This window comes from Cryptomeria japonica, chromosome 7, assembly GCF_030272615.1.
Source record: "Cryptomeria japonica chromosome 7, Sugi_1.0, whole genome shotgun sequence".
NCBI classification, from domain to species: Eukaryota; Viridiplantae; Streptophyta; class Pinopsida; order Cupressales; family Cupressaceae; genus Cryptomeria; species Cryptomeria japonica.
This window is the reverse complement of record NC_081411.1, coordinates 659880678-659905440: the sequence shown is the minus strand read 5'-3', so window position 1 is coordinate 659905440 and position 24763 is coordinate 659880678. Positions and strand designations below refer to the sequence as shown.

General features: G+C 34.0%; 1 protein-coding gene across 1 annotated transcript; it reads right to left on the bottom strand.

Annotated features, from left to right (window-relative positions):
- Nucleotides 1-346: 346 nt before the first annotated feature.
- Nucleotides 347-20537, bottom strand: LOC131856894 (uncharacterized). The gene is made up of 3 exons (XM_059208850.1): nucleotides 20376-20537; nucleotides 12118-12322; nucleotides 347-555 (listed from the first exon to the last, which is right to left on the bottom strand). The coding sequence occupies exons 1-3, from the start codon at nucleotides 20535-20537 to the stop codon at nucleotides 347-349; spliced, it is 576 nt and encodes a 191-aa protein (XP_059064833.1).
- Between the last annotated feature and the right edge of the window lie 4226 nt (nucleotides 20538-24763).

Genomic DNA, 24763 nt, shown 5'->3' with positions numbered 1-24763 from the left:
CCATGTCGATGTTGAAAGATGTCACATCCAAACCAGGCATTCTAGGCCACACTGATGAAGATGACAATCCAGAACCTAGTAGAGATATATGTCAAACAAGCTCCAAAGAGTCCAATATCTCCTCTGAAGATAAAGAAGCCTCCTCCAAATGTTGTTCAAAAGTATCCACACTCATGTCAAACTATGGAGAATGAACAAGAGGATCCGAATCAACTTCATCAAAGAGAAGATGACTGTCATGAATAGTGTCTCCCAAGTCTAAAATATGAGACTCCACAAACACACCTGCAATGTCTATCAAGTAGTCATCCCATGAAACTGGATTTGGAAGATGATGTATATTCTGCTACAATGAATCAAAAGTAACAATGGATGTAGCAACACAAGTATCCTCAAAAGCAACAGTAGATGGAGGAGAAGGAATGCAAGGCTCAAGAACTGGATCTAATGTGAGAATACCTTGATTCAAGTAACCAAATTTCTCCTCAAAGTCAATTTTCACACTAGGAGTGTGATCAACAGCCAAAGGATCATAACCATCATCAGCTACAAAGTCTGAAAAAAGGTATATAACCGAGATGCATGATCAACCATCCCAGTAGCAATTATCTCTCTCCTTTCCAAGTCTCAAATGATGACTGAATCAGGTGTAAATTCCACAGTCTTCCCTATTCCACCATGGGTGATCTGATAGATGGAAAGAAGATTTTTTGATAAATGAGGTACGCATAACAAATCATTGAAGGTTTCATCCCCAATATCAATATAAACTTTCCCAATCACACTCATATAAGTGTTGTTGCCCATCAGAATAGGTGGCATAACACAAGGCTCAAATGAAGAGAACATAAACTGTGTAGAAGCCATATAATGAGAATATCTAGAATATAGGAGCTATCTCCTTGATTCACAACTTGTAATAGCCTAAGGAGCTTTACCTTTACCTTTACTTGCTTCATAAGAAAGTCTCGCATGACCTTTTACCTTAGTAGATCTTGATTGTTTTGAATTGGAAGAAGTTGACTTAAACATTATAGAAGGAAGATCAATGTTATTTTTCTTAAGAAGATTTTATAATTCATCAATATCCTTCTTATAACAAGATTGTTGTTCATGCCCAATCTTTTTGCAATATGAGAAAGTAGACTTCTCCTTCTTAGATGAACCATCTTTTGAAGATGATTTATTATGTGCTTGATCTATATGTGGTTTGTTCTTTTATTTCTTTTGCTTCTTGTTATAACACTTTCGTTGATTCCCTTGTCTAGCCACAAAAGCATGTGGTGTAGATGACTTAAGAACCCCCATTGCGATCAACTTTGATTGCTCAAGCATTAACATTTCCATCAATGAATCAAATGAAGGTGTAGTGTAAGCATTACCCATTGTCAATCGATGGGTTTGGAAGCTAAAAACAAAAGCTACATACTCGGAAGGAAGCTTGCCCAACAAGTTGAAAACCAACCATGCATCCTTCTTCTCAATGCCACATTCTTTACATTGTGCTCTTAGCTCATTTGCTCTAGTGGCATAGTCTTGGATTGTATCAAAATTCTTAGGATCCAGATTTAGGAGATCACTTTCAAGTGTGTAACCTTCAATCTCATCAACTTGACCATATAATTTGCCAAGTTTATCCCAAGATTCCTTGATTGTCTTACACTTTTCAATGTGAAAGATTACATCAAGAGATATATACTTTCTCAACATTCCAAGAGCCATATAACTTTTGATGAGCCATTCCATTTTCAGATTAGGATCATTAAAATATGAGGGTTCTAGAATTGTATCATCAATATAATGACTTAAACCTTTTTCACTTAGTTTACTCCATGCATTAACTTTCCAAGTTGAATAATTATATGGAGTTAAGAGTGAAAATTTAGGAGACCTCATAACTAAAAAATCAAAGAGTACAATCAAGTAGATCAGAAACACAAACACACCAAAAAGAGACCCCCCCTTTTTCACTCAATCAAGAATCCCCCCCAACAAAAAATATTGTGGCACTTTATAAATCAGTGCATTTACAATGCTGGGGTAGTTTTCTAGAGTTTTACAATGTCCAGATATGGACTCAAATACTAAAAGTACAAAAATATCTCAATATGTGAACCTCAAACTAGCACCAATATGTAGTTCTTAGAAAAATATCAACTTTCAAAAAAAGAATTGCTTCAATCCGAGGTCGTATGTGAAAGTTACATACGTTTGAAGTTGAAAAAATGAGGATTGCCCTTTAGTTTTGACGAGAGAACTTAATTTTTGGAAAATTGTGAAGCTTTGAGCAAAAACTGATTACTTCACTGAGAAGAGCACAAATTTTACCCCAAATAAAAAAAAAAATGCACTTGAAAACACCTTCATATGACCAAGAATGAGCCTTAGAAGTTTGAGTGCAAAAATGAAAATCACAATGGTGAGGGGTCACCAAATTTTCCAAAAAAAAAATATTACCTTTGCCAGATTTGGCAAACTTTTGCTAAATTTGAAAAAAAACTCCAAATTTTTTTGTAACTGGTTAGTTTAGAAAAAACCTTCCAACTAATGATAAACCTCTGCCAAATTTAAAATATTGCCAAAATTGGTTCAACTGCCACTTGATTTGGTGCACTGCCAAATTTAATCTTTGCCAAAGTTAGTGAGACACCAAAACTACTGCTTGATTTAGCTGAGGTGCCAAAATTCCACACAAAGGCAAGAATGGTATGCAAGATATATTTTGTTTTGAAATAATATTGAATGTGTAGAGCTGAAAAGACACCACAAACCCTAAGCAAATGGTTATAAATTCTCCATGCAGGCAACCACCCAAGCTTTGCACAGACTCCATGGGAGAGGGTCACGCAAGCCGCAATGCACAGGGGCGAAAACTTAGGTAATGAATGAAACTTCTGTGAGGCTCAAATAATGTAGAGAGGCCACGAAGGTAATAGTTTTGAAATAAAACTTGAATTTTTTAGAGGGGCTATTACAACCACACCCCAATGATCAGAAGAAAATCTTATCATATTTTTTTAGTTTTTCTAGACATTAGTAAATGGCATTTTTGAAGGCCTTCAGGGCATTTTTAACCCTTGAAAGTGCATGTCCTTTCAATATTTCGCCTACAACTCTTGGATACCTTTCCAATGAGTTAAACGGCTCATAATTTCGAGTCCCGAGCAGAAAGTTATGCCTAGTTAAAGTTAGGATAAAATTTCATATAGTTTTTTTGAAATTTTCGTAGGTTTTAGATTTTATTATGTAATAAACAAATGTAACTGTTGGACTTCAATTCTTAAGGGGTTTTTGTGACCCTTGGAATCTCATGAACTTCTATATGTTGGATTCTTGAATGGAATAGATTACTTTTTGGCTTGCTTCAATTCTATGCTTTCTGGTTCTTGTAAACAAAATTTACAATACTGCAGGTTCTCACTCAGGTGTTGTCATCTGAATTCATAATTAGGATCAGTGGTATCAGAGCAAGTTCACTCCTATATGTCATATCACATGCGATCAACATATCAAAGATTGGGGTTGGAAAAAAGGAATCCTTCAAACTACCTTCCTTTGAGATGCACACGATCGTAGATGGCTAAGTTGTAGACCGATGATGACATTAAAGCGTTAGTTGCAGATGCACTAACAAAACAACATGAAGAAATGATGGAGCAGTTCAAGAAAATGCTAGAAAGTCGTGGGTCACAAGCAAACCCACCATTCAAAGGGTATACGCCATTCAAGGTGTAAGTGAATTTCAATATACCCACATTTCAAGGAAAGATCGATGCAGATGTTGTTGATGATTGGGTTTCAAAACTGGAAAGATATTTCTCTATCAATCAGTTTTTCAGATGAAGAGAAGATAAATTTCGCTCTCCTCAAAGCTAAAAATAATGTGAAAGATTCATGGGAAGCAAAGTTAGCATCCAAGGCAACATAAAATGGCAACACTTATTTTTTATCAAAAACCCACATGGGGAGAATTCATGGAGCATGTAAAGGAAGAAAAATTTCCTATTGATACATATGAATAGAAATATATGTAGTGGCAATTTCTTCGACAGAAGAAGGACCAAACTGTTCAGGAATATACTAATATGTTTCATGCCTTAGCAGCAAAGCTTGGCATCAAATATTGTGAGAAGCACTGAGTTTTGAAATATCAGAGTGGACTCCACAGGTACATCCAAACCAAAATGGAATTCTTGAACATAGAGACTTTACCTAGTGCATATAAATTTGCTACCAAAATTGAGGAGAAATTCAAACAGAAAGGAAGGAGGGATAATTTTGCAAACAATAGATGGAGGGGTGAAGGTGGCAAAACTACATGGAAACAAACCTCTAAGGACCCCTCTCCCAATTCACCAACAAAAAAGACATGGAGTATGAAGAAGACACAAGAAAATGATATGTGGTGTGAATTCGATAAGAGTCCCTCACATAATACAAAAGATTGCAGAACCATAAAAAGCTTAATGATGGAGATGCATGAAGACAAGGCAAAATCTAAGGTGGCAGAAACTTGCACAGAAGGAAATCATGAACAGGTCATTGAGGCTAATCCATATGCCACGGTAGCTACTACAAGGATATTGCCCTAGGAGGATGAGGAGAGATTGTTCCATTCACAAATGTGGGTCGAAGGAAAAGCCATGCACTTTATCATTGATAGTGAAAGTCAAAAGAACCTAATATCAGCAGAGACTGTGAAGAGACTGAATCTGAAAACAACAACCCACTCGCAATCCTATTCAATGGGATGGGTTAGTCAAGGAAGAGATATCCAGGTGCACCAGCAGTGTCGCCTTTCATACTCCATAAAGCCTTTCAAAGATGAGGTAATCTGTGATGTGGCTCCCTTAGATGTTTATGATGTTCTATTGGGACAACCATATATGTACCAATGGTATGGTGTTTATGAGTCCAGGCCTCACAATGTGAGCATCAGATTAGGTGAGCAGAAATACCAAATACTAGAGGTAAGCCATGCATACACTACCTCTTTGATTAGTGCCAAGCAATGTAAGAGGTTGGTTGCCAAAATGAGAACATTCATTTTATTGATGATTCATTTTGAAGAAGAAAGGAAATCAGTTTATAATTCCCATACCATCACAAACACCACAACACTGCAGAAAATATCAATGGATCAAATTTTGATGAAATATGAAAATTTGTTTAAGTTACCAATTGGGGTACCTACACACTGCCAAGTGAGACATACTATTGATTTGATACCAGGAACTCCATTACCTAATGAATCAGTCTATCGTAGGTCAATATTAGAGAATAATGAGATTAAGAGACAAATACAAGATTTGATTGAGAAGGGACATATTCATCCAAGTGCATCACCCTGTGGCAGCCCCATTGTTCTAGCAAAGAAAAAGGATGGAACTTGGAGACTTTGTATTGACTATAGGGCCTTGAATAAAATTTTAGTCAAAAATAGGTATCCACTTTCCCAGATAGATGACCTCTTGGACCAGCTTAGAGGGGCCCAATTCTTCACCAAAATTGATTTGAAATTAGGGTACCATCAAGTACCAATTGAATCAGTTGATGTGTGGAAGACAACTTTCAAATCTAAAGAGGGGTTATTTGAATGGCTAGTGATGCCTTTCAGTCTAACAAATGCTCTAGCGACATTCATGAGAATGATGAATGATATACTTAGACCATTCACTGATTCCTTTTTGGTGGTATATCTTGATGACATACTCATCTTTAGCAAAACTTGGGAGGAACATTTGCAACATGTGGAAAAAATTCTCTCAACCTTACAAGATCATGGGCTTTATGCAAACAAAGAAAAGTGCTCCTTTGGTATGTAGAGTATCAAATACTTAGGATATGTTATTGACAGTAAAGGTGTCCATGTTGATCCGGAGAAGATACAAGTGATTAAAGACTGGTCGTCTCCTAGAAATCTCACAGAGTTACGGAGTTTCCTTGGGTTGGCAAACTTTTATCGTAGATTTGTGTTGGGATTTTCCCATCTGTCTTGGCCTCTAAATCAATCATTGAGGGGGGGGGGACACATGCAAAGTTTAAATGGACAAGTTCTCAACAAGAAGCATTCAAGGGGCTAAAATGAAGGTTATGTTTTGCACCAGTTTTATCTCTTCCTAACTTGCAATAGTCATTTGAAATACAAACAGATGCATCAAAATATGCTCTAGGGGCAGTCCTCATGCAGCATGGTCATCCAGTTGCATATCACAGTTAGACTTTTTCTTATACAGTGCATTGATATGCTACTTACGATAGGGAACTATATGCTATTGTTCAAGCCTATAAGCAGTGGAAACATTACATTTTGGGTAAGGAGACTGTCATCCACACAAATCACAAACCCCTTCAATTTTTGCAAACATAAGGGAAGTTGCAGAATGATCAACATCAATGATGGTCAGCATATCTTCAACAATTTCACCTCAATATTCACCACAAGAAGGGAAGTACTAACAAAGTAGCGAACCAGTTGAGCAGGCCTCCAATTGCAGCCATAAGTATGGTTTTGAACTCATGTGGTCATCAAACTAAAGCCTGGGCTTGCTTGTATGAGAACGATGTTGAATTTGCAGATGTTTATAATCAATTAGTGAAGGGACATCAAGACTTCTATTTGCAAGATGGAATGCTTTGTCACCTTGGCCAAATCTGTGTGCCCAATGCTGAACACAAAAAGTTGATATGGGAAGCTCACTATAGTAAGGTTGCTGGTCACTTTGGTATAGGTAAGACTATTGCTATACTTCAGATGTATTTCTATTGGCCAAAATTGTGAAATGATATTATTTCATATATTCATGCTTGTACCGCATGTGCTATTGCTAAGCCTACCAATCGTAAACTTGGGTTGTACTCACCACTTCCTGTTCCTGAAAAACCTTGGTACTCAGTTTCTATGGACTTTATGTCTAGTCTTCCTACCACCAAAAGAGGCCATGATTGTGTGTATGTTGTGGTAGATAGGTTCTCGAAAATGGCAGTTTAGTGGCATGTAAAAAAACATTTTCTATAGAGGACTCTGCAAAGCTATTCTTTGAATACATTTGGGTTCATTTTGGTCTGCTGAATACCATTATCTCAGATAGGGACAACAGGTTTCTTAATAAGTTCTAGTCTACACTATGGGAAAATATGGACACAAAATTAACAAAGTCTATTGCTTTCCACCCTCAAACAGATGGCCAAACAGAGGTAGTGAATCAGATGATCATACACATCCTACGAATGTACCACTCTAAACATCCCCACACATGGGATGAAAGTCTTCCATATGTTCAACATAGCTACAACAGGGCAATTCACAGTTCAACTAGCCACAACCCATTTGAGGTTTGTCCTGGTTATCGACCACTTGCACCCATGGACATTGCCATACCACTTATTCAACCTGATCTAGTTCCACATGTTGGTAAGGAGGAAGATAAGGCAACCCAGTTCATCGATAGAATTCATCATCTACAACAACAAGTTCATGGAATTTTGGAACACACCTATAAGAAGTATAAGGAGAGACATGATGAGCATCGTACTACTCATAATTTTAAAGTCGGGGACAAGGTGTGGTTGCATATCCAGAAGGAATGATTGTAGGGTGCCAATAGGAAGCTTCGTCCTCTGCATTATGGGCCATACACCATCATCAAGCAAGTTGGTGATAATGCTTTTGAGCTTAATTTACCTCCATTTATGGGTCTTCATCCAGTCTTCAATGTGGAACTCTTGAAGACATATTTTCCTCCATTATTAGATGTTGTGGATGTGGTAGAAACAATCTCCACTACAAAATTGAATCCAAATGCAGCTACCCCATTTCAATGCAATCAGATTGTGGACACCATGGTGAAAACACTCAAATAGTAGCAGATTTACTTGTACAAAGTGGTTCGAGCAGGGCAGATTGCTCAACAAGGAAAGTGGTTTACCAGAGAGTAGATTCAAGAACATTTTCCTCATCTCATTCAGAGTGTTGATGCAATGGGGCCCATTTCTTTCCAAGGGGGAAGTAATGATCAGAAGAAAATCTAAAATAGTTGAAAAAATATTTTCATATTTTTTTAGTTTTTCTAGACATTAGTAAATGGCATTTTTGAAGGCCTTCAGGGCATTTTTAGCCCTTGAAAGTGGCAAAAGGAATGTCCTTTAAATATTTATCCTACAAATCTTGGAGACCTTTCCAATGAGTTAAACGACTCGTAATTTCGAGTCCCGAGCAGAAAGTTATGCCTAGTTAAAGTTAGGATAAAATTTCATATAGTTTTTTGAAATTTTCGTAGGTTTTAGATTTTATTATGTAATAAACAAATGTGACTATTGGACTTTGATTCTCAAGGGGTTTTTGTGACCCTTGGAATCTCATGAACTTCTATATGTTGGATTTTCGAATGGAATAGATTACTTTTTGGCTTGCTTCAATTTTATGCTTTCTGGTTCTTGTAAATAGAATTTACACTACCGCAGGTTCTCACTTAGGTGTTTTCATCTGAATCCATAATTCGGATCACCCAAACTTGTAAGGGAATTTGTAAGGGCTCCCACATGGGCCCAAGTGGACCCTTTGATTATTTTTTTAAAACTTTAAAAAAAAAAAAAATTTCAAAAAAGTTTAAAATAAACTTTTTCAACTTTTTCAAATAATATTTTTCAAAACAATTTTTTTTTTTGTGGAAGTTTATAATAAATATAAACTTTTACAAATATTTATTCTCCATTATTTTTTAATAATGATAGGTGTTTTGATTTTTTTATAATGCAGAATATATATATATATATATATATATATATATATATATATATATATATATATATATATATATATATATATATATATATATATATATATATATATATATATATATATATATATATATATATATATATATATATTTCAAATCCATATCATATTGGGTAGGTGGGCTATGGGGCTCATCTACTAAAAAAATTTGCTCCAAATTTGACTGTCTCCAAAATTGACGAATTGAAAGCCAATTTTAACTTTTTTGGGCCTTCTGGACGCGATGGCACTGTCTATTTGACTTTGAAAAATCAGCTACCCTTCGGATCTGCTAATGAAAGCTTTGCTTCGAACCTTCACCAATTTTGCATTCTATGTCAGAACTGAATGAAATAAAAGGCAATCCTGACTTTATCGGCTGCTCTGAACTCAATGGTGAGCTCAATTTTGCTCCATGAAGCTCCAAATACCTGCACTAATAAACAAGAAATAATTACCCCTAGAAGCTACAATTCCTTGAAGCTTTTCTGACTCTTCAAAACATTATCGGATGCAACAAAAATCATACTATTCTTTCAAGAATGAAATGATTCTAGATTCTAAAAGAATGCTAACCCACAACTCATAGCTAGCTCAGATACCATGTTAAATTTAGTTATGAAGCCACCCAAGATCAATTTGATTGAAGGAAAGCAAGACAAGAACCCAGAGATGAACAAAACTCAGCACTCTTCTAGTACTGAACTAGACTCACAATTTGAGCTAGTGTTCTCATTCTCAGTACTTAGCATAGGAGAGGTGAGGAAATGTTTACATAGAAAAATAAGGGCATATAAAACCAAGAGGAATAATAACTCCCTATAGCCCAAAATAGGAGGGAGTTTTGCCTACTTGGTAAATGCCAAGTACATGGTTATGCCAACTCAAATATTCGCACTCAATACTTAAAATTTCAATTTCTAGAACAAAATTTCACTCTTATTATCCTTGACTATTGCTTTTTAAATATTATCAAAGGAAAAATTATTCCTTCACATATCTACTCCTTTATTCATTTGATAGTCTTAGAATAATAAAATTTCTTTAAAAACATAGTTAATATAATCCATTCTTTAATAACATTTATTGAAAAAGAAAAGAAAATTAGTTATAAAACAACAAATGGGATATGAACTCCCAACCAATGGGTTCCAAATGAGTTCCTTTGCCACCATACACTCAATTTTCATTTGAAACAACACAAGTGACCTGTAGAAGTTGAGAAAGCCAACTTCACAGACCTCGAAGATCACCTGCATGCAAATAACCTGTCACAGAAAGAAGAGATGGAGACAAACAAGCAAGGGTGCTCTGAAAGCTGAAAAATGTATTCATCCAAGAGAGATAAATTACAATGATGAATCCTTATAAAAGGATATTGTGCAACCCTAAAAGAAACCCTAATAGGTAGACATTTAATAATTAATATAATTATTAAATGTCACAAATGCAAACTAAAGTGAAATCTTAAGAGAGGAATAAAGGTAATTTAATCAACATGATTAAATTAAAACCTTTACTCTAACACCCCCCCTTAAGATGAGCAAAAGTGCAGTTACAAACATGTGCAAGAAAGCAAAGGTAACTACAATGCAAGAAAGTAAACTTGGGTCCCGGCAACAAGGCCTGATCAGGTACCCAATTACAACCAAATCTCTGTAAAGTGGAGAAATAGAGAAAACCTCATGGGAAAAACTCTACTCCAAAAAGAGATGAAAGAAATAAATGCACTAATAACAGAAGGATAGGAGGTGGATAACATGATACCCCCCATAGACAACTTCTATCATATAAGTACATATACAATGGTCTCCATAGGAGAAAAAGAAAGAGACTAGAAGCCCCCCCCACAATGAAGAAACTCCTGTCGCACATATGGATGCCTGAGGTAGAATCCAAAAAGAGATCCTGAAGCGGCATATAATATTCCTCCCCTTGGGAAGAAATGGATCCAAAGGACGAAGATGAAGAAACCCCGTGAAGAGAGAAGAATCAATCTGTCTCAAGATGTGTGCCATAATAGGATGCTGAAGAATCCCTCTGTCTGAACTGAAACAAAAGATGTCAAATCTAAACTGAACTGAAGACTCAAAAACTGCAACCTCTGAATGCACAGATGATGGTGGGCTAACAGCTGGAATATGGCTGTCAACAAAGAGGAGCTGAAAATCCTCAAAGTAATCCTCCAAGTCTGCAATATAGGACTCTACAAACAAAGACGAAATGCCTACAAGATAAGAATCCCAAGTAGCCATGTCTGAAAGATGTATGATGTCCGGCTTAGCTGAATCAATAGGAGCCAAAGAAGAGGCAATATCAAACTGATCAGGAACAAAAGGAGATGATGTTGATACATATATAATCTCAGTCTGAAGAGTAGGAACTGTGAGACAATCCTCTGATTTATCGGAATATGTAAGGGTGTCTAAATATTGAAGTTCCTTCAAAGTAGCATGATCAAAAGGTGTGTTATCTCTCCAACCAATGGGTACAAGACAATCTGAAGCAGGATCCTTTGGGAATGGAGAAAGACTGGGGTCTCCATAGATCTCCCAAAGACGTGTCCAAAGTGAGTGAGGACAATCAATGCCCGATATAGCCCACACAGTGTCAGAATCAACACTAGACAAAATAACTCCTACTATGTGATTTCTAATGATATCCCAAGCTAGTTTTCCCTCTAAAGTTGTTGGTTCAGGTATGAGATCATACAAATAAGGCAAAATATTAAGCCACCTACAGTGTATAAGTATGCCCTTTGCCCATGACTCATAATTACCCCGTTCTAGAAATACAACTGAAGGGTGAGTAGAAAAACCCATGATAACTCTTCAAATTAACAAATCTGAGACAAAATGACTTTAATACTGATAAAGCAGATCAAATAAAGCCATCCCACGCAAACAAATCATTTCCAAGTCTGAAACGTCCAAGTAAATTGACAGATGTGTGAAAACACAAAGTACTGAATAAAATGTACCTGGTGTAGATTCTGGAAAAATAAATGATATATCTGGAAAGAGCACAGAACCACCTTTCCGACACCTATTCGCTTTCGAAAAACGGAGTCCGTATGCAAAAGATATGGCTCCTGGAGTGCAAAAAACTTGTTCTGACTTCGACTGGCAAAAAACACTACAAAACGGAAAAATCAGAAAAAAAGATCTCCATCTTTTAGATCGGGCTCGGAACCAGCTTTCCAACGCCTATTTTCATTCGAAAATCCGAGCTAAAATGCCCGAGTTATACCCGATTTAGTAAAACTGCTCCAAAAAAGCCCAAATAGGCCCTTTAAGCCCTCAAGGGCTTAAAAAAAATAAGCCCCTGGTCCTCTTGGCGACCAGGGGCTAGCACTGGGGCTGGTGGCGCAGGGGGCGGCGCAGGGGCGGCGGCGGCGCGCGGGGTGGTCGCAGGCGGCGAGCGGGCTGGGGCCGGGCGGCGCTCGGGCGGGGGCTGTGCCGGCGGCGCGGCGGTGGAGACCGGGCCGCGGCCGGTGGTGACCGCCTGCAGCGGTGGCCGCCGGGCTGCGCGTCCCTCCAAAAAAGGCTGCGCGCTTTTTAAACAAAAAAACTGCGTTTTTAATTTTTTTTTTGATTTTTTTTTGAAAATCCGCCTCGGTTTTCGTGCCCTAGGGCCGTACGGCCTTGGGGCCAAAAAAAATTTGCCTCCTGGTGCAACTGTGTCCAAATCGAACGAATTTTATATGGAAATAGGGGTTTTTGGGCGCTACGAGCTCAACGGTGAGGTCCGTTTGGGCTCAAAGTGCACCGAAAAAAAATACCCCTATTCCAAAATAAAAAACAGAAGACACACAGATCTGATGCAACCAAAACCGGAAAATCAGATCTAACCCTCGTAGCTCCAAATTCTTCAGAAGACGAACAGGAAGCAGCAGGTCTGGAGCTCTGATACCATGTAGAAGTTGAGAAAGCCAACTTCACAAACCCCGAAGATCACCTGCATGCAAATAACCTGTCACAGAAAGAAGAGATGGAGACAAACAAGCAAGGGTGCTCTGAAAGCTGAAAAATGTATTCATCCAAGAGAGATAAATTACAATGATGAATCCTTATAAAAGGATATTGTGCAACCCTAAAAGAAACCCTAATAGGTAGACATTTAATAATTAATATAATTATTAAATGTCACAAATGCAAACTAAAGTGAAATCTTAAGAGAGGAATAAAGGTAATTTAATCAACATGATTAAATTAAAACCTTTACTCTAACATGACCGCCATATATACATTGCCACCTATGACAAAAGTTAAAATTGCAGCCATGGAAAAGTATTAGTTTTAATTACAATAATATTAATATATTACTATTAATTATCTATTTAATATAATTGATATTATATTTTTAATTATTAAATATGACAAATTCAATTAAATAAAATACCGAATATTAAGGGTTGTAACAATTCTAAATTGCAAGCTCTCCATTGGGACAGGCTGAAATGTATAATGGACCAACTAGCTAATTGCCCACTCTGTCAAGGCAAGAAACTATAAGGCATATCTTTTGGGGATGCTAGTTTGTTAAAAATTAGTGAAATTCAATTTTTTTTCTAATTTGCCAGCTATTTTTTAACACAATTTAAATAGGAAGGAGGCTCTTCTTGGTATGGGGTTACATGGTAATATATTATTGATGAAGTCAAGCATGCTATTTTGTTTAACATATGGAAATATATATGCAAAGTTATTTTTAATAACCTAAACGCTCATTAAGAAGCTACATATCTAGGGCTTTATTCAGACATTTTTTATTGTCTAACCTCTCTTTTTTCCCAACTATAGGTTGAGGTAGAGAAGAACGTAAAGATTGACTTCCAAATTCAACAAAATTATCAGGTTAATATTTTTCTTGACAAAAGGAAGGAAATCATTGTTCAGGGCCTTAGGGCTACTTTTCAAGATTGATATTGTCATTGGTGGTGGCTTCCAGGTTGAACTTTGGGATGGTATTTTCTTGTTCAATGAACAACAATTTTGTTTGTCTACCAACTAGGCTATTTTTGTTTTATGATTGTATTCCTGGAGTTTTTCTGGTCCTCTATATCTTCTATTTTATAGTTGTAATCTTACATTGTTCTGGTTTTTAGTATAGTTTGTATTGTTGATCATAATGCAATATTGTTTAGTCCTCTTTTGGACAATATATTAGATGTTGCTAGATGTTATGTTTAGTTCTCTTCTTGACAATCTTCTAACTATCAACTCTTTGTAATCTCCTTGCATTTCTTCAATATATAATTTTTTTTGCAAATATACAAAATTTAAAAAAACATTGAATAACAAAGTGAAAGGTTCAAACTATAAGAAATCAAATAAGAAAAGTGAAACAAATAATAGTTTAACTAAACTTCAACATAAAGTTATAAAATTCAACTAGTTGTGTGTGTGTGTGTCTAAATAAATAAATATATATATATATATATATATATATATATATATATATATATATATATATATATATATATATATATATATATATATATATATATATATATACGTACACACACATATATACACACACACATACATACATACACATACATATATATACATACGCATACGTATACATGAAAAATGTAAAGAAAAAAAGAATATATGTGCAAGTGCATACATTTTAAGAGGACTATGTAGGAAAGAAAAGTAATGCTAACTTAATATAAGAAAAATTAAGACAAGAGAAGCTACAATGGGAATATGATGTGAATATAAATTCCTATATTACATATGTACAAGCAAAAGAACAATAAGATTATAAGATTACAAGAAGAGGAGAATGGACTATAGAGTGAAAAACAAGCAACAAACAATAAACAACTAACCACATGAAATTTATTAGAACAATATTAAAATAACATAACAAAATCAAATATGAAACAAAAATTATAAAATGGGAGGGGATATTAGAGAATTGTGTGAACTAACAATGTATAAATACAAACAAATAATGAATATGAACAAGAAGACAAATATATACGAAAGAAATTATCAAAATGATAGTAAATATAAGCAAAAGGGTGAGTCAAAAGAATCCAAACAACTAAAAATAAAAAGAAAAATAGTATAAGTATACTTAAGCATATAAATATGAAGGAATTAAATGGCATAGTAGATAGGATTTTTTTTAAGAAAACTAAATGTAGAATAAACATATATTATAGTGCATATGAACATATGAGAATATAGGAATACAAAAGCATGCGAGTCTACGCTTATAAGTACATTAAAGAGACAAAGGCCCATTCAAGTAAGAATTGAGAGTAGTTTCCATCATATAATGAAAAAAAGTAAGTAGCAAAATTGCAATCATGAAACAACACATCTAAACATGTAACTATAATTTCATACATAAATGTTAAATATAAAGACACACACAAGTGTGTAGGTAAAACAATGTATATATGATGAAAAACAAATAATATGTGATGGTATCAATATAAAAAGCATTTAAATAAGAGCAAACAAAAATTCAAATACAAGAGAATATTAACAAATTAAATTATATATATATGAACTAGAAAATTACTTTGTTCGTAATACGAAAAAGGGAGAATAAACCAAATAAGAATCCATATATACACCTTTCTTTACTTTTTATCCAATGTTTTGTTCTAATTTATATATTAGGTTTCTAGTCTAGTTTAGTGTAATCCATTGCTTATACATCTTTTTGTTCATGTATCATGTTCCTTTTGTCATTATTGATATATAAGATGACATTGATCATTTGCGGTCATCTTATCATTCCTCTATCCATTTATGTCTTATTTTCTTTCACCTTTTAGATATTTTTGTCCTTTGGAGAAAAAACATCTTAATCAATTTGATCTTATATATGTAAGTGTAGTATTTACATACGTTTCTTAATTCTTGTTCATACTATGCTATTGTAGCTCTAATATTCTATTGTTCCTGTTTTTATCACTTTCTTCTTTGTAATTGTGAGTATTAAAGAATTTTTTCTTGTCTTTTTTCTTACTAATTTTTTTTGGCTTAGGTGTTACCTTTGTCTCTTTGTCTTTTTAGGTAGCAAGGACTACTATTCATTTTTCATCTTTCCTCTTGTTATCTTATCGTCACAATAGATCATAGAATATGGTCCAAAATATTGATGAAGACAAAAATATAAACAATCAAATCTAAAAATACTCAAACTAATAATATAGACTATAAAATCCATATATCTTTTATCCATACTTTTAAACCTAATTAATTATAATCTAAACTTTATATCAGTATCAATATCTCTTTGTATTTTCATATGAGTGAAGTGAAATTATATTCTATAGGTGTTTGGTTTAATGTTAAAGTCAATAGCGTTTTATTTCTACGTAAAATATTTATAAATATAAGATCATTATTTTTTTAGTGGGTTCAAAATTATAGTACATATCTAAACTAAGGTCATTTATGTACTACAAGATTGACCTACTTTATTCAAATTTAAATATTATCATAGGTCCAAGCCAACTTAGTTGCAACTAGTTGTTATCTTCTAACTCTTATGATAAAAATTAAAATTGAAACTATGCAATATTGAGGGTTTAGCCATGCCCCAAGATTTGAAATCATCATGTCTCAATTGTCGCATATCTCTAATAGAAAATCTAGTTCAATGTTTCGTATATCATCTATCAATCATAGACTTTTGACAATCAAAATTTATATTGTGTTAATTTTAATGAAAGCTTAATATCTCTCAATTTCATGTTGACACATGTTTGATTTCTATTTATGTTTCAATTGTCACATATCTCTAATACCAAATCTAGTTCCATATTTCATATCATCTCTTTATTCTAGAGACTTTCAACAATCAAATCCACATCATGCTAATTTCATCAAAGCTTGATTTCTCTCAATTTCATGACAACAAGTGTTTGATTTCTATGTCAACTAAGTCGTCTTAATTATATCATTCTCGAGTTCCCTTAAATATCTAAATTTTAAGTTTTACTATATACTACTATTAATTATCACTTATGTATTGGTAGTGTATCTATAATGAAAGTCATGGGTTATTTAGCTTGAATGATAGTATCAAAATAAATATTCTTAAATGAAGAAACCAAATTTAGTGTGTAAATGACAAATGACATAAATATAAAAAATGCCCTAGACCACATTTTTAAATATGTCAACTTAAACACCAATTTATAAAGTCTAACATTCAAATTATAAACAATATTTTTTTTAATAAATTTCACTCATAATAAACAAAGGAAAAAGGATGAATGCGTTGGTAATGAAAAATTATTTAAATAAATAAAACAAAATTGGTTAGAAAGACAAATGTAAACATAAATGAAGAAAAACATAGCAAGCAAAAAGTCAAACAAACTATGTATAAACATATTAAAAATTAGATGACAATGAAAGGAAAAACAAACATACCATGTTTCTAATAGAATAGCAAAAGTTACATTAATTAATAATAATTTATCAATGTATCTTTTATTTAAATAAATCAAGAGTAATTACATTGATTAATAACAATTTATGAACATGTCATTTATTAAATAAATCAACCAATTTTGATTGAAGTTGAAATGTTAGTCAAAAATCTTATTTTCGCAAGTCAATATTATTTTTTAATTTTTGAAAAGATGGTGTTTTCAAATTGAATGTTCTAATGGTTTAGAAGTATCTTAACCCTCTACACCAAACATAGATAAGTTGTGCTTCTTCCCTTCCTTTCTATGATTATATATGGGTGAGTCAAAGGGGGTATTATATCAAAATTTAAATTATGATGATCTTTTTTTAAAAGTATTTTGAGACAAATCTAAAATATCTTTGCTATTTGATACATGAGTTTAAGTCTACGCTAATACATAGGCATTAATTCCATCGTAGTCATCTAGGAAATGGTTCTAGCTTTGCACTTGACTAGATTCATAATGGGCTCATTCAAAACCTTTCTTCACCAACAAACCAAGAACCCTTTGACAAACTCTACCATTTTACTACCATGCATGGTCCCATTTCTTCAATATTAAATTGTATATTACAATTTTAAAATGTATTAGGCTGTATAGTTTGGCTTGCTATATTTTTATCTTACTCTATCTAATGTTGTATTTGTATTTTTTCTTCTTATTCCAATAATTTTTTTATGGCATTTTAAATTATTTAAAAACCATAAATTTTTATAAGTACATATAATATAATATTTTAATCTGATATAAATTTTTATAATAAACATTATAAAATGATATGTATTTAAAATAATTTAAATATAGAATATTATTTTTCAAGTTTTATTAATAAGATTACCTTGAAAAATTTTAATATAAATTTAGTAACTTACCTAAATTAAAGATTATATTGAACTTTTAATATTAATTTAAAAACTTATCTAAATTTAATACATTTAATATTATAATTATCATTGTTTTATATTAATACATATTATTTTATAATATCAAAATTATATATTAATTTAGAATATTCTTTATATATAGAATATTATCTATCTTATTTGTGAGAATATGATAATCATTGCATAACAAACAAAAATATTTCCTATTATAATATTATTTTTGAATTATACATAACATAGTTTAAAATAATAATTCATCATCATCATCATCATATTATTTAGATAAGCACTACTATAGAGGGTAGCTCCCTGTATTGAAAAACAAAAAACCAATTGCATAGCTTGTAGGAGGCTTAGTAATTACGATAGAAAAAGCCTGTTGGAATCAAGGAACACTGAGAGGGTAGGGGGGTGGGGGGCGGGGGGGGGGGGGTGTGTGAATCATTGTTCTACCGGTTATTAAACTTTATGATTTCATCTTCATCCACCATAAGCATAAGCATGAAATTGAAATGCAGAAACATAAAATAATCAACCACAAAATCATAACACCAGAAGTTTTACGTGGAAACTCAAATGGGAAAAGCCATAGGGGGATTTGAACCCACAATATTATTTCACTATAGCCAGTAGCAAAACAATATTACATGAAGAGGAATGCACTAGCATTCAGGCACACTGCTTAGAGCTTACAACTCAATTACAATAAGGGCTACAACCCCAGAAGGCTTGTAGTACCCCTGCCCTAATCAATTTCTAATCTGGGTTTAATCTTGGTTAGTTTATCTTAATATAATGATTATAGTCAGATGTTTGATTTAATGCATAGCTGTTGATGTGGTTTCCACACTAGTTGTATGCAAGTTGTTTAGTGTTCCTATTTCATGGTATTAATATTGGGCTAACGCTTTCATTAAGTTTATATATGTATGCATGTATGACTCTTGGTTGCAGGAGATTTCAGGTACAACGCCGCATGAGTGCGAGGTTCGTCTTCACCTGGATTTGCAGGTTTGAGTGTACCTCTTTAATTCTTAGAGTTGGATTAGGTGGTCGTAGGACCCTAGTTGACCATAGTCGTGCTCAAGTGAGCATCGTCAGTCGTCGTCGGTTTTCCCTTTTTGGTTGGGTTTGCGAGTCGTCTGTCTGATCGACTTTCTTGGTTTGTGTGCTTGGTGTGTATGGTTAAATTGATTAATTAGTCCTTAGTATTTAATTTGATTAAATATGTGTTTGTGCATTAAAGATTAATGGACTAGATTAATCAGGATTTCTTTATGTGATTCATCGTTAATTTGAATTGCTCGAGTCAGTTGGGAGTAAGTTCAATTAAATGGTTGATTTTGAATATTAAATGCATTTTGTATATGCTATTGAAAAAGAAAGATTTAAATTTAATTGCAATAAAATTAATTTAATCTTTTGGCATTTTTGAAATAGAAAGGTTAAATTTCAGTTAATTGAGAAAATCAATTTTTAATTTGAAAGGCAAGTTTAATTTGTTGTTATAGTTAGAAAAGAATTATTTTTGGAAGATTATTTTAAATTAAAAAAAAAAAAAATTAATTCCAAAAATGGAATTTTGGTCAACTCTTCCTTATAACCTAAATTTTTTGGAAAATTTAGGGGATGGATATTTTTTTGTTGGAAAAATATATATATTTTTTTTGGTTGGGATGAAAGTTTTGGGGGTTTTGGGAGGGAAGAAGTTCTTTTGGATCTGGCAGGTTGGGCTCTCCTTCAAGCTATTCCAGGAATGCGTATGGAGGTAGGAATTACATTATTTGTCTTCCTTGTTGCCATGGAAATACTCTATTGGTTGAAAGCAAAATGTTGGTTGTTAAAGATCCAATCTTTTAAAATTGAATTTTAGATTTGATTTTGGATTTATGGGTTAAGATCTATTGCTTGTTTTCTTTAAGAAAACAATTTGGTTGCATCATTGTGGTGAAAATGGCTCCTTTTGGTCAAATATGGATTTTGCTGGAAAACAGTTTTGGGGTTTTTTTTGTTTTTCCTCAATTTTTCCTTGGGTGTTTGAAACCCATTGGTGTTTGGAGAGATGAAAACCCATCAAATATGTGATACCAAAACATAGTTCTTTTTAACCGAACTTATATTAAATCAAAATTTATAAACAAATTTTGGTGTGGCATTTTTTTTGAGTTTCGAACTGTGCGTATAAAAATTAAACTTGTGTTTGGGGTTGGAGGGCGGGGAGCGGAGCTCCACCCGCCTCCTCCTCCCCTCCCCCGCTCACGTTCGCCACTCGCAGTGCCCGCGGGCTCACTGTGGTGGCCGCAAGGCACCGCAGAACTTGCGTGCACCACAGTGGCGCCGCCTGCAAGGTTTTCCCTGCGGCTGGGGTTTGGTCCGCCCAACCCCCGCGTTGGGAGGTGGGCCCGGCCTTCGCCGCCCCCATTTAACATTGTTTTTTTTTTGTTGTGAGTTTTAAATAAATGTTTTTTTTTAATGTATTTTTTTTATTATTCAAAAAATAATACATACAATATTTTAATATTATTTAATGTCAATTTTTAATTGAGTTTTTAATTATGATTAATGTGGCGTAAATCTTAAGTAATGATTAATTTGATATTAATTAATTGTATAAGGGAATTTATACGTTAAATTAATATTCGATTTCATTTTATGATTAATGCAATTTTTTTTAATTAAATTCTAGAATTGCTAATTTCGCGATTGAATATTAACTGGTTATATTTTGATTGATCTTGGATTAATAAATATATACCTGACCTTATAGCTAATTTGAGTATTTGGCTAATTGAGGAAGTATTGTTTTAAAAAAAATATATATATATAGAATATTATGTTATTGGAAAATTGTTGAATTATGATATATTTACTAATTGATTATGTTAAATTATATTCAAGAACATATCATTTGAGTAATTGAGAAGTAAGTGAAATATTTTATCGTTGGATATTTTGATCATTTAAACGATGTGCTTTTGGAAATTTAATTAAGTACCATTTGGGAAAATTGTTAGTTACTAATATTCTCATTTAGTAAAATGAATGGTTAATTTATATTTTTCCTCTGTTTGAGAAATAGACAACGGTACTATTGCAACTTGTGGTATTGTACTCACCTGGTAACGGTGATTTTCTGTCAATGCATTTGAAAACTAGAGCAATCAGAGAATTGGGTCAACTGTTATGCTTAAATCAATTTGAGAAAATATTGTCTTTTCCGATTAATGCCTATGCAAGTTTAATTCTTGTATTCGCTTTTGCTTATGTAATGGCAAGTCATGCTTTGTTTGATAGGACCCTATTGTGTGGATTGATTTGGGGTACCTGTATCAGTCCTCGGTTCCGAGTTGACTGTTGTTTTGTGGTAGTGTCGTATTTGGTCATATCCTTTGTGTGGGTGTCAAATGATGACTTGTGGTTGACCATAGTTGGTCAAGTCTCTAATTAGAGTACCGTCAATAAGTGTACATCTTTGGAGTCATGTTTGACCAAATGGTGGATTTCTCCATTTTGAACTCCGTTTGTCTGACCATGTGTATTCCTTGGTTTTTGAGTTCGTCCGAGTTTAGTCTAGTGTCATATGGGAAAGTGGCTTTCGATTGGGGGCCACGCCCAAAGTGGCTGCTGGGTAACCCGTCAAAAGTGAGTCTAATAAGTGATAACCTAATAGTAGATTAGGATGTAATCTCTAAGTAAGATAAATGTGCCTCACACATGGGACGAGTGCTAACATAGACCCGACATGCTGTGAGAAGGCCTGAAATGGCAAACCATCATCCTTGTCTTCACGAAAGGATGTGTGGGTCCACATGAGGCTTGGATGGGCCGGAAGCTTAGATTAGGTTGCCAGGGTAACCCAGGGTATGGGGTCGGGACCTATGAAGACTTGCCATGGTAACCATACCAGGTTGTGTGATGACACTTGTCCCTACGTTCGCTAGTATATTGTCGTTTTGTCCTGTTAGGAGTACCGTTGTGGGTCGTCCTTTTGTCTATGGCCTTGTGAGTACTTAGTTTCATGTTAGACCTTGGGTGGTGATGACTCATTTTTGTGGATGCTCTCCAATGGACCCTTGTATTAGCTTTGATTATGTTCAGCTGGATCCTTTTCTTTTCAGGGATCGTTTATGTATTAATTGACCGATGTGGTCGTTTGTATATTGTTTATGTTTTGCCTTGATGGCAGGATTGTAATGGTGTAACCTCTTGTATTCTTAACTTTATTAATTATCAGAGGGGTCTTGCAGTTGAGCAGACCCGGAGATGTAGCCCTTTAGGGGTGAACTCCGAGATCATTATGGTGTTATGTGATGTTATTCTCTTATGTTTCCTTTATTCAGCTTTATCATGTATGATTAGCTTATGTTAGAATGGATAAGTGGATAAATGAAATTAACTTTAAATGCTTTTATGCAGTCCTTCTTGAATGCCATTTTGATCGAATGCATAAGTGATTTAGATGAGATTTATCGTAGATGCATGTATGCAATCGTCTTTTAAAATGCAATAAATTGGAATATGAAAGAATGTAACTTAGAGTAATGGAATATATTCAGTTGTTGTTAAGGAAATTAAGTATGCTTGAAAATATCTCATAAGTTTATGATGAAATTCTAGTGTGTTAGAATATTAGATGTATGGCTTGTATTTTTATGTAAAGCTTGAATGAGGATTATGAATAGATCTTAATGGATGAATCTTTGCTTGCGATTTATATTTCCATCTTCTGAAAGAAATTATCTTGATTAAGAATTATCTCGTTATTAAGATTATCAGCTTATTGGATTAATTGTGTGAGTTAAGTGAATTGTGAAATTTAAGTAATCTCATTGGGAAACTCTTTAGGTGTTAGTTGATGTCTTCCGCTATGTAATCTGAATCTTTGATATCTTGTTGTATCTTATGTTGTGTAACTTTAAAAAAAAAAATTATTGCACTCTATTCTTGTGTTTTGGCTTATCCCTTCGGGGTTTCCTGGCAGGGCATTACAAGGCTCACTACTTTACAACTCATCTACATAGATGGATTATAATGATATAACTCCAAAATAGCATCTAACAATGCCTAGATGAGTTTCGGCTAAGTGCAAAACTCTAACTGTACCACCTTTGCTACTCTGCTCTATTTACTGTCTCAGTTAGCTATCGGATCAAGAATGTGCACTTGCAACTGCACCAAAAGGGATTCTCGATCACTACTCACTCATATTAATTCATACCATACATCAAAAAGATCTTCTGGACCATTCTTATATATCTGCAATCACAAAATAGACAATTATCAAATCAGCCTGTAGTGTAACATGTAATCATGAGTCGACTTGAATGGGTTCCCAAAAAAAAAAGTGGATCACCAAAAAGATGATAAAATGACATCTCTATGTCAACCCTATCATCCCATGCATGATTCACAACACCACAATCACCGGAAAGCTTCCAGACCAAAACTGCTTTGCTCAACCTGGAATACCTGTTAACTGGTTATTAGATCACATCCACTTGCAGTTATCAAGATCTATAGCCACCAGATAGAATTCCATGAAGAGTTACCATCAATGACAACCCTTAAACCAATAATCAAGCATCAGTATCCACCAAATGAGTGTCAATTGCCAACAAAACCAACTCTTGCTCTAATATCCAACATCCCAACTATAGCCTCATGATGTAGAAGACCACTATTGGCATGCATGAAAGCCCCAAAATCCTCTACATTATTTCTTTTTTCAACTCCCTTCTTAAAAAGATTCCAAGCTTTTTGCATTTTAACCTTCTTTCCCTTAGCATTGAGATTCACAATGTCTAACATCACTTTGGATTCTGGAACAACTAGCGAACCATCAACACCCACACAAATAACATTAAGATAATCCCTTATCATAGTCTTGTTCACAATGCACACACCCCATAAAGTATAACCAAGCACCTGGATTGCATAGGAGATTAATTTGTCATAAACGATCCCATCATGCACATGACCAATTTCCCAAGGATCTGTACCCACCACCTTGACTATGGCATCTCTTGCCTCATCATCTCAAAGCTAAAAAAGAAATTTAATTAGCTCCTCGCACATTTCATTAGCACGCCGAACCAGTTGGCCAATACTGCACACTTAAAACAATGATCACAAAGAAAGATTTTTGTTTCATTTCCCAATTAAAAATCTTCCTTTATAGATCAATCTTTCTCACAGGGAAAATCACATTGAAACCAAAGACCTGCAGAGAATCCAAACCGATCCATCTCTATCATATTAGAATCCTAGAGATATGACTTGTATTCTTAAACTAAGCTAGTCAAGAAAAGCCCCATACTTTACTAATCTAAAATTTTGGTTTTTGAAGATCATAAATCACCTTAACAATCTTCTCTATCAATGTCTCTAAATGAATCTCCACCCTCCACCTCACAGTTGACCAAAAAAACTCCTTTAGATTCTCTCAACACCATATGACATGCGAGAAACCAACAAATCCAACAACAATCAGTGAATCTCAATATCTATATATTTTCTAATAACATCAATCGTATCCATTTCCTAAATTGCTTAGAAGTCTACACAAAGTCACTTCAAACAAATACAAGCAAAAAACCTATTGTCTAATTGCATCCTAATCCCTATGGACTGCTAACTGTTTATTATTTT